This window comes from Triplophysa rosa, linkage group LG20 (assembly GCF_024868665.1).
Source record: "Triplophysa rosa linkage group LG20, Trosa_1v2, whole genome shotgun sequence".
Classification (NCBI taxonomy): domain Eukaryota; kingdom Metazoa; phylum Chordata; class Actinopteri; order Cypriniformes; family Nemacheilidae; genus Triplophysa; species Triplophysa rosa.
Window position 1 is genome coordinate 15,542,569 of NC_079909.1, and position 11,522 is coordinate 15,554,090.

The 11,522-nt window shown below is 42.0% G+C and overlaps 2 protein-coding genes across 17 annotated transcripts in view; one reads left to right on the forward strand and one right to left on the reverse strand.

Moving 5' to 3' along the window:
* cacna1ab (calcium channel, voltage-dependent, P/Q type, alpha 1A subunit, b) overlaps window positions 1-6,715 on the forward strand; it is a 107,736-nt gene extending 101,021 nt beyond the window's left edge. For 15 of the 16 annotated variants that reach the window (XM_057361863.1, XM_057361853.1, XM_057361858.1 and 12 more), the window contains one exon: window positions 426-6,715. In XM_057361863.1, the coding sequence (XP_057217846.1) occupies window positions 426-1,085 (660 nt within the window). In that variant the 3' untranslated portion in view covers window positions 1,086-6,715. The remainder of the gene's footprint in view (window positions 1-425) is intronic. The other variant, XM_057361869.1, reaches the window with a different exon arrangement.
* Window positions 6,716-8,910: 2,195 nt separating this feature from the next.
* Window positions 8,911-10,015, reverse strand: ier2b (immediate early response 2b). Its single transcript, XM_057361870.1, has one exon. It carries the CDS (start codon window positions 9,894-9,896, stop codon window positions 9,429-9,431), a length of 468 nt encoding a protein of 155 aa, XP_057217853.1. The 5' UTR covers window positions 9,897-10,015; the 3' UTR covers window positions 8,911-9,428.
* Between the last annotated feature and the right edge of the window lie 1,507 nt (window positions 10,016-11,522).

Below are 11,522 nucleotides of genomic sequence, written 5' to 3' on the forward strand. Positions count from 1 at the left end.
AGCCTGAGGGATGAATGGGTCAATGTATCTGCAGCACACAGGTGTCGGTCCATGCAGGAAGACTGTAACCAGACAGCATCTGCTCACCTGTGACTTTATACTGACTGCTTACTGAAATCAGTTTCTCTTTTTGTGTATTCTTTTGTTTATCTTTTTATCACCGTTTCTGTCCATTTTTCTCGACGTGACTTGTGGCTTCTATGTGTCTGCTGTTTTGCCCCATTGCCGGTTTGTTTCTTTACGGTTTTATTGATGTTGTTGTTTCCACACACCTTCTCTCTCCCCTCTCCCTCTCTTTCTCTCTCTCTCTCTCTCTCTCTCTCTCTCTCCTTATCTTCCACCTCTTGCCGGTGTGTGCTGTTCTCTTTTGTTTGACGTTAATTTTGTGGTGTTTTTTTATTTGCCTTGTTTTAATTTTCATGTAGGGCAGTAGTTCCGTGAGCGGAAGCCCCGTTCCTTCGACGTCGGGGACCAGCACCCCCCGGCGTGGCCGTCGCCAGCTGCCCCAGACCCCGTCTACACCGCGCCCTCACGTCACCTACTCCCCCGCTGTCCGCAAGCCCCCGTACGGCTCCCCGGGACAGGGTCGACTCCGCTCCCCATCTCCAAGACACTTCTCTCCGCCAGGTCACGAACCGCCCTACAACCGACCGCCCTCCCGCCACGCCTCGCCCCATCACGGGTCACCCAGGTCTCCCCGACACGCGTCCCCTCGCTCTCCCAGGCACGCATCGCCCAGATCCCCGCCTCACGGCCGCTGGGGCCCACCGCCGGACAGCGTGGAGGGCGATGCACCGTTCTACGACAGGGACTATGAATACGAACGCCACAACGAGCCGCCTGCCTATGAGCAGAGTTTATCGCAGGGCAACCCTCTTTCGCACCCACACCCTCGCTCGCCAAGGACTGCTCATCACGGGCCTTCCGCTCACCCGCGCCGTATGCCTAACGGCTACCGCTCCTCCTCGCCCTCCCCGCACCGCCGCGGCCCCCACCCAGGTCCACACCGGCCGTCACATGGCCGTGGGCCCCGGAAGGGGTTGCACGAACCCTATAGCGAGACGGACGAGGATGATTGGTGTTAGCGCAAAGGGTGATCAGGAGGGGGCGCCGCTCACCGTAAGCCAACTCGAGATGTTTATGCACAGCAGCAGGGAGAGGGGGAGCGGGGGGATAGAGCACAGTACAAATACACTAATCACATGGATAAATGGATGTGTGTGTGATACTGTGAGACTCTTAACAATGGAGCAGCACAGACAAATCAAGAGCTGAAGGGTTTAACTACAGCTCCCCTGCTTCCTCTCTCTCTCTCTCTATTGCTGTCTCCTGCTCTCTGGACTGCATTTCCCACAATGCTCAGCATGCAAGGGAATGTTTATGGGAGTAAATGAGAAATTCAGTGGGGTGGAGCAGATCGTTGGTTTATAGATGGACTAAGCTGCTTTAAAAATCAGTATTGCTATGTTTGAAGGCTCCCCCCGGACTGTGCAAGACCAAGCGGTTTTTGCTGATGGAAATAAAGAGGAGACGTAATAACCTCCTCTCTTAATCAAAAAAGGAATTTTGAAAATAAAGCCAGATTCCCTCTTTTGTCCTTACATCTATGCCTCTCGAAAAAAGACCCAAAAATGGACGCAAAGGAAAGACTTAAAAGAAAAAGCAAGTGCTCTTGTAAATGAGAGCTCTACCTACTGCAAAACCAGCCCCATGTGCTGGCTGATATCGATGAGTTTTATCATCTCTGTTTACTGTTACCAACTCAAGATGCTGAGTAACCTCATCACCTGGGGGAGGGGTTAACCGTAAAGAGGCGCGGCATATGAAAGGACCCAGTGCAGGCAAGAGGGGACGGGTGAGGTGGTCAAACCCCGCCTACAAACTGCCACTCAGTCCTGACAAGGTGGAAAAGAAGGAAACGGCTGATGAGGGAGGGATGGACTTTTTCCTCTTCAGAATGTCTTCAATTGATTAATTCTTCTTTTCGAACATTTGGAGCTTGGTTATTCTGTTGCATTTGCTCAGCTTTCTTTGATATTTTTGGACTCAAATCTGATGGAAACTTGCATGATTGATTTAAAAAAATCTCTATATATATATCAGACAGAAGATTTACTGTGGGAATGGGGGGGTGATAGCTCTCTTTTTTCCGTTAAGTTGGAGGAAGTTCTTTCTCTCGTTTTCTCCCTGTTGCTCTTGCCATGTCTGTAGATCTTTACGTGCAGATGGAGATTATAGACAGCAGATGTAGAAAGATGGAGACGTAAATCTGAAGATGTTTTCTACGTTCCGTCCATCTGAGGATCCCAGATAATGCTCTGCACTGTTTATTATTACCTTGGATTGCACTACAAAGAGCCCGAACCGCGGCTCTGTCGGCCATGGCTGCAAACAGAGAGAGAACCAGGGGGAGAGAAACTCTTCTTCTTTCTAAAGGCTTCATTTACTATTGTCAATAACAATAGACTTATAATGATGAAAAATCTTAATGCAATTGATGACGATGACGGTGATGCTGATGAAGATACAGGTGGTCATGTGACTTTGTTGTCTTGTTTTTGGGAGTTTTGTCTCTTGTGGCCATCTCGTTTCTAACTCTTCTTTATTTTTCGGTTCTGTTCAGCACTGGTTGAAGTCTAAAAGGGTGCGTCCTGAAAAGCATCCTGAAGTTTACTTAATTGTGACCTCAGCTTAGTAGAATGCTCAAAAAGAGTCAAAAGCTCATGAATGTTTTAAAGAGGAGAGTCGGGCCACACCCTTCGACCGTGTTTGTGTCGATGTTACGTAAAGACGAAAAGGCACTGAAAATCAGGGTTCATTTCATATTTATTTTTCAACAGTTAAAGATCTAGACAAGAGCAGTTTTATTGAGGGTCAGTTATTACCCCCTGAATTATAATTTCACAGCTGCAAGATAAAATTTTGGGTGATGAATGTTGTTTACTCTTTGTCCACTTAGTGGTGCTGTTGCGCAGCTTTACCGAGACTACGGACAAACAGTCCCGCATGAAATAGGGCTGAACTGTCCCGAAAGGTGATGTAGCAGGTTACAGTACGTCTGTCAAAGCTCGTGTTTGACTTCTGACAGTCGTTTTTTTTCAAGTTTGACCTGAAATTTAGTAAAGCAACTGGAAATGTTTTTCGCCCTGCCTTCCTGTTCCCTACTATGGGCAACTCGTATGTCTTTGGCTGCCTGCTCAATCTGAGACCCTCTTCCCCTTTCTGCTCAGGATACGACAATACAGCCAAACCTATATCTCACAGGGGTGTAGAGGTGCGGCCTATTCAGCCTTCCCTACTGTCCAACTGATAAAACCATCTCAAAATATTTCAATAGACTTTCATTCATTAATCTCCCATTTCAGGTTTTTTGTGCATGTGTAGAAAGCAAAATATAATGGACCTAATGGAAATTTTAATCATGTTGTCTCCTAGGAGAAATATAATTTATATGAATGAGACGTGTATAGTAAGAGTGTAACATTAAAAACGAGCGTAGAGGATTTGATCTTAAAAGTAACATCTGTGGTTGTGTTGAGATCTTTGACTTTTTGTAGACACATGGCAGATTCCTATCATCTTTTACATTAAAAAAATGAGGAGCAGCACTTGCTCTCTATTTGTTTCTCCAACTGAGACTAATGAGTTAATGACATAAAATTTGCGTTTAAGAAAATGACAACTTTTAGTAGATTTTACATAAACTGATCTCATTCTGCACATCATCAGGTCAGTTGGACAGTCCTGTTTTGTTTCCTCATGTTTTTTTTTTTTCATTATTTTGTTCAAGAAACCCCAGCCAAGGGGTCCTGAATTTTACACCTTTTATAAAAAAAATATTTTGAGGAAGGAGACCGCTTTGTTATCTGGGTGTCTATGTTTGGCCTGCATTTATTCACAGCTGGTCCCCGGTTAGCCCCTGGTTTGATGCCCATGGGTCCAGATGAACCTGCAGAGCCACAGTGCCTTCTGTTCTGGTGTCGCACACTACCCTTCCCCTGCCTCTCGTACCCCCGTCCTCTCTCTCTCTCAATGTGATGGACTCAGTCACACTACGCCTTAACAAGTCCCCATGTCTGCGCTGTCTGCTGGGCTTTTTAAAGACAGGGAGGCACGGTTATATGATGGGGTGAGATCCCAGTTACTCTGAGAGTAATGAAGGGAAATGACAACCAAGTTCTGTCAGGGTGTCCATCTTGGCTCTCTTTCTCTCTTAGCTATGCTTCCTCAAGTAGCCATCGTCGATTCGTCTCACCCTGCTTGTTCAGAGAGCTGCATCGAATATCGGAGGGATCGTTCTACTTTCTCAGGTCTTTAGCAAAAGGACAGGAAGGCTTACTTTTGTCAGGCATGAACGTTAGTGCATGGTTAAGATTCTGCCCATTTAGAAGTTCTCTTGGTCTTGTATTCTTTCGCCCGAAACACTTGATGCTGAAATGCAGAAAATGTCCTCAATAGATTAAGATTTTATTTATAAAAGGCCATTTTTAGGAGGTGCACCATTCTTTGGCTCTGCTTGTTCATCAGTTTCGGTTCTGACCCTCTTTTGTTCTTTACATCGTTTTGTGTCACATCTTCATTTTCCGTGCCAACAGAAAACCATTTTCTGTTCGCGGCACTATTTCGAGCGAACCATCTCAGATACACAACACATTTGCGTGAGCACGTGTTGTTTCCTTTCGTCTTGGAGAAACAACCTGTGTTTTTGTTTGTTTTACACAAAATAAGGGCTTTCCTACAATGGTTTCCTACAGTGCTGCCAAAATAAGTCACCCTCTATGTAGCTAAACCACTTCTTGTGGTCTCCCTTTGTACAGAACAGAACTACATGTGTGTGCATGCTTATGTGCCAGGGGAACTGGAGAATTGGGAGGGGGTGATGGGAAATGTAGTTTTTTTTCTGTACGTATGAGAGCAAGAATTTGAGGCACAGGCATTGTTGTTTAAAAAATCAGAAATGGATACAAATCGTCATTATATATTGTGCACTGAGTATTTTAGTGCTGGGTTTGCCAATCCATTTCTGCTCAGCATCCACCATAGCACATTTCATTATCACCTTCCCATGTGATCCTCATCCAAGATCGGATCCAATGGAGTCACCGCCATTTTTCCATGGAGCAGAAGATCGGAAGGGTTGGGTTCATCCGCGTGACAGTGGGCAATGTCCTCTTCGAAAGTATGTGTGCGTGTGTCTGCGAGCTGATTTGAAGGCAAGTTGTTAAATAGTGCCTTACAACGAACAGTCCAAGATTTTCCATCGAAGTTATACGACCACAGATACGAAGCCATGGCAAAGCAAAGAGGGTCAGCTGTCTCATCATCATCATCATGTTTGTACCTCCAATTGTCTAACCATGTTTGTCCACTGTCTGTCTGACGTTTTTGGGCCTAACATATCTCTCTTTCTCTTCTGTAAACTCTTGTATATCTCATTCATAAACTTCCTGCAGCAGCCTGTGTGTCCATCCTCTTTTCTTAAGCATTGCCATGTTTCATTTTGTTTATATGTCTCATCCAAGTCATGTTGTTCTTTGTGCATGTCAAGAAACACATTCATTCAAACACGTGTTTTTTAGGGAAAGATTGATCCGATTTATTTAACAAAGTTGTCTTATATTGAAATGAACATATGAAAGTATTATTTTCATATCATAATATAATAAATGACTTTGGTTTCGTAAATAATATTCATTAAAACATAAACCACACTTCAATTGCACCACCAGCAGTTCTGCCATTGACAGAACTGAGGTTAAATGTAGCAATTTAACGAAATGCTAAAAACAATTGACGGAATGTGAATCGAGTCCTGTTCAGGAAGTGGATCTCGAGACAGGAAGTGGCTTTCACCATCATCAGCAAAACTGCGTTTCTTTATGCCACTCGAATGTGTCAGGGGAAGTGAGTTTGTGTGAATGTGCGAGAGTGTGCAGCCACTGTCACCATGACACCCGTAAACCCGTCCCACCTTTTAATTACCCATCATTCCACCCACCATCCACACACTACCGACCTGAACCATTTAGAAGCAAAAGAGGACGTTTAAAGAGAAAAAAATGACCATGAAATAGAGAGGTATTTAATTACTGATTTGCATGTGCAATGTGCATGCCACTATGTGGGTTAACAAGTCAACTTCAGGAATTATAAAATATAAAAAGAAATATAAAGAAAAGAGTATATATATAAATATATATGTATAAATATAGATAGATGTTTTTATGAGCAATGTGTTACTTTTTTCTTCTATTTTTAAAAACGGAAAAGACAAAAAAGAGCACCAAGAGGAAAAAATATACATGAGATATGACATGGGTGATGAATAAAAATCATAGAATGTTCGTTTGTTTCTATTGCCAACTGTTCTCTTGAATTGTGGGTGAGCACACAACATGCTGTGGAAATGTACTACAAATTTTTAAAAAGCTGAAAAGATATCCAGTAGCTCTCGGTTATGAGAAACTGCACATCAGTCTGATTTTAAGAAATGCAAAACCCTTTTGCTGATGTTGAGCTGTGAAAGAGGCTGCCTGAACCTGGTGATGTTACACATTTATTCTGGCTATGAAAAATCCCCCTTTTTCTCTCTCTTCCTCTAACTCTGTCTCTCTGCTATTTCTACCAGTGCATTTTGTAATTCCGAACAGAACTCTTCCTAAAGAACCTGAATAAAAACAGAGAGAATGCATTCTAACTGCGCCTTTACAATCTCTTTTTTTTGTGATTCACTGTATTGTGTGTCTGATTTTATGAGCCTGCGTTGGATTTTACACAACACATCGCTCGTTGACACATACAAATAATCTGAAAAGGATTTCATCGTGTTTCAGGTGGGGGAAATGACACCACACATGCACAGCTGTTCAGGATAATAGCAGAGTGATTACGCATCTGAGCTGTTAACCCAATTGGTGAATGTTAAATCTGAGGTAAAGGTGCATCTAAACACGGCTATGAGGCAATCTCCATGACAATGGTACTAAATACAAGGCCTCTTGAGAATGAAATTTGTTTCTTATCAACAAAAGAAGCACTACATTTTCAGGAGTTACTGATTGCTTTATTTTCTATGAGTTTGATTACTGTGACACTGGGATTTACATAAAATGATCCTGAGGTAAAGAACGTTCTATAAAATATCTTTAATATCGACTGAGTAAGGCAATGTCAAAGATTAAAATTAATAGTTGAAATGAAACTTTAATGCTCCTTAGCGAAAAATTTGGTTACAGAATGAAATGTATGAATGAATATTGGTTTCTAGGTGTTGCAAAACATTATTTCCTGCATATAAAAGACAAAACATGCAGAATTTATGTTAGAAAGTGAAAAGTTAAAGAACAATTGTTGCGCTGTTATTATAAAAAACAGACATGGAGTTCAGTTTGTACTAATTACAAAATATAGTCCTTTCCTACACCTGCATAACAGCTTTTGTATATTTATCCCACTCCTCCTCTTTTGTCTGTTTAGTTACAGAGGTGGTAAACTAACGGTACTGTTTAGCGTGTTGACAAAATGTTTATATGCTCTCCTACTTGTAAGTCGCTTTGGATAAAAGCGTCTGCCAAATGACTAAATGTATGTATGTAAATGTGGTAGAGCCACAACAAGACCACCACTAAGTAAGTGGGCCTGTATCTGACACCAGTTTGAGGTTACACTGTCCACACAACGCTTACGTAACAGACATAGGTTTAGGTTTCCATAATTAACCTGAATATCAGTTTCAGTGATTATTCACCCTGGGTAATTATCTTACTGCAGTGGAGGATTCTGTCATGGATATCCACCTGAAAATATGCACACCTATGCAGAAACACCTACCCACCCATGTACATCAAAACAGTGAGTCATTGTTACTCATGCTTGTCATTTTATAAAGCCCATTCACAGTTTCACTTGCTTTGGTGTCACATTTAGAAAGCCAAAAACACTCTATCCTCCTCTTATGTGCAAATTTTAGCAATGATTTATACTGACCCCACAAATGTATGATAGGCCTACGTTACTTAAATGGTTATTTCCTTTTTTTAATCACATTACCTAATATATTAAATAAAACATTAGGACGATACATAACTTATTGATTGGTATATATTTTGTTTGTACATTTGATGGCCGAGTTTTATAAATTGAGTTCCTGCAGAAACTACAAGAAGCTGTTGATTCAGGTAGATGCTTTAAATTCTTTTAAAAAAACGTATTATTAAGTTATTATTAAATTATTTTCATTAATTATATACATGTATTTTCTTGCTGACTATTTTCAAGACTCAAGGTTTAAAAATACAATCAGGATACGTTTCTTACGTTTTTTTTTCTTTGTGTCTCCCTCTACTGTAATATTGGCTACAGCAAGACCCACAGACCAAGACACAACACTATGATTAAAATTCATGGCCGAGCCCTTGAGTTTATGTCTTGCATGAATTATTTTACACTGTGCTCAGATCTAAATGCTATTATGCTGATTAGAAGTTTGATGATTATACGGTCTGACTCTGGCCAAGGCATTTGTGCTTAAAGGAAATGGTGATATGCATGATTCAATGGCATGTTCAGACAAGTCTTGCTGACTAATCAAGGGAAATTACACACATACTCTTGTATCACCACACACATGAGGAGGTCACAGAGGATGAGCTAGTTATCTGTGAATGATAAGTATTACAAATCCGATGATAAATGGCTGAGTGAGCCACAGCACACATTAGTAATGTGACCTTACGAAATCTTGGTCTTTAAACATCAACTTTAAGTTTAGTCCAAAGTAAACTTTGAAGTAAAGTGAACTCGAGGCATTCAGTTTCCACTTAAAATCTATTTGTATTGGAATGAAAATTTGGGAATCCATGTGGCAATGTATAATAATAACGTTGTTAAAATCACATCAAAACCACAAGATGATTTTAAAATATGTTTAATTGCCAACAAACACAAACAGCTTCAGTCCATTGTGTCCTTTTTAGAATGATCAATTCATCATAACACACGTATGTGCAATTGATCAGAGCAATTGTGAATTTAACACATGTTGGCAAAGATGTCTTAACATCACAACTTTAAACTTTAAAACATAAAAAGATGCGAGTTAGAGCAGTTCATATGTTTTCATTAGAGTTCATAAACTGAAGGAGAGAAGACAAGTCTCTCCTAACCACAGGTTCAACTCAAATGTGAGTCAACAGCTGCTGTAAGAGTCATCAGGAACGACGAAGAAGCTCCGGTGAGCGGTCGGCGGTTCCTCTGTTCTTTATCCCCGCGCGTCTTGCGCGCTCCTCGGTCACACGGCGAGCTGTGCCATGCTGATACCGGAGCGCCGCGCTCCGTCCGGACTGCCATAGCCGGTCAGTTTGAACCAACCAGCTTGTTCAGAAAAATCCCACCAAGGGACATCGCGTATAGTCCAAAGCGCGTCTTGTTCAACACGCCACGATGGCTCTATTTGTCGGGAACGCTGTCAGCGTTTCAGTTTGGCGACAGCCGTTTCCATTATTCGGTTTTAAAACCTCTTGCCTCTCCTCGTCTGTGTCCATTCTCGCCTTCTTCGGAGGCAAAAAGTCAGGCTCGATTGCCGTCTTAACACGGCGCTTCCTGGATTTAGAGTCTTGGTTCTCTTTGTCCTCTTCCAAATTGTCTTTGGGTTCACGAGTGTTCACCTCCTTCAGAGAGTCGTTGACAGTGTCTTGCTCTTTAGTGTCCATGGGCTCCTCCGGGGCGCACGGAACGACCTGTTCCTGCTCCACGGCGGCGTGGTAGATGTCCCGGGCGGCCCTCATGGTCATGGAGAGCAGGAGACTCCGGTGGAGTCTCAAGCCCCCGCGTTGGGTCCTTGACGAATACAGTTTACTAATGGACAGAGCCATAATTCTCCTGGCCTCTACGTCCATGGTTGTTTGACGTTTACAGTATGTCGAAATAACTTCGTTGTTTGTTCTCGCTTTGCATTTATATTCATCTGCTCTTCAGGGGATGTCTCTTGTCGGTGGACTCAGACTGTAGGTAAAACTTTTCTCAGGGAGAGGTTTTATGGCAGCCCGGGTGACGTAACGAGTTTCCATTCCTCCGGGTGTAAACACGCCCCTCCCATATTGTCAACGTACGTCAGAATACCGCAGCCCTAGTAAAATATCTTGACAACATATGTCACCGTGGCTCTGTTTTTTACTAAAGTATCTTGACAGCATATCGTTTGTCAAACAGCACAGTTAACCACTGAAGACCTGTTTCTCAAATAATCATTATTTATTGATCTCTTGTAATTGCAGAAACGACTGAATGACAGCTTACATTAAACATTCATTAAACGAAGCATAGGGTGAATTGGAAATAGTGAGCACGTGCATCATCACTTTAGTAATTGGCTTTACTTTTTTTAAAATTATTATTATTTGTCTGTTTGGTTGTGTTTAAGAATCTCTACCGACAGTTCTTTAAAACGGTGTATTGATCGATACCACCATTGTTTATTTACTTGCGCACCAAAGTAGCCTAATATCTCTACCCACAATTCTCTAAAAACGTGTATCAACCTACCTCCATTATTAACAGTTACTTGGAAGATTACCTTTTCTTCTTTTTGCTCGACGTCAACCGATACCCATATTTGGAACATCCGTCTGGTCCCGGAGGGCGAGCAGTGGAAAAGCCGTGACGCGCCAGCAGCTGGCAGTAATCGTGTCGTCACCGCAGCACCATATTTGGACTTGTCACCGGTCCAACATCACCTCCCATTCTGCTCACTAGGAAGCAAAGCGATTGAGGTCAGATGGCAGCTGCCACTCAGTGCAAATACATGACATATATTTATAGAAATGGGAAATCTCGTGGTACCTGGTGCTTGGTTGAAATGTGAAGCTTTTGCTTGAGGCTTTCTTGTGTTGAGCCTATGCAGAATGAGCAAGAAAGAAAAGAATAAAATATACATTGTGATTTATTGGTTACGTATTGTAGCATGGATATTAGTATGGTTTGTGAGTTTTAAACAAAGGAGGAAATATTTTACATTTACAATACAAACATGTTTTGTAGTCAATGACTAATCATGAGAATTGTCAAGCTACTGCTTGTAAAAATAGCTTCCTCATTACTGTAACTACATGCCAGGTGATAAAGCCTTCAGTTAGATCCAGCTCTGTGTTTCCTGAGCTGTGATCACACACACTCACATATGCCTTAGATGTTATATTAATGAAGACCTCTCAGATCAAATGGTTCTATACTAATATCCTGCCTGTTTTCCAAAACACTCACACAAACCAGTTGGCATGGCGTGTTTGTGTTAACAAAAATAAAGACTACTTCCATTCAGTTCAGTTTTCAATATTACACTGTATTTATGGGGACAGTTTAAAAAAGTGTTCCTTAGATGCATACACACAACCTCACAAACACACCCAGCACTGCAGGATAAAGGAGGAGGGGTTGCGTGTACAGGTTTGGCTATACTGTGTGTGAACAGGAAACAGTGTGTGTGTGAAGAGAGAGGAAGACAGGAGACAGGAAGAAAACCGTGA

Bases quoted from the DNA above. Each gene is read 5' to 3' on its own strand.
- ier2b (XM_057361870.1), bottom strand. From the start codon at position 9,896: ATGGACGTAGAGGCCAGGAGAATTATGGCTCTGTCCATTAGTAAACTG.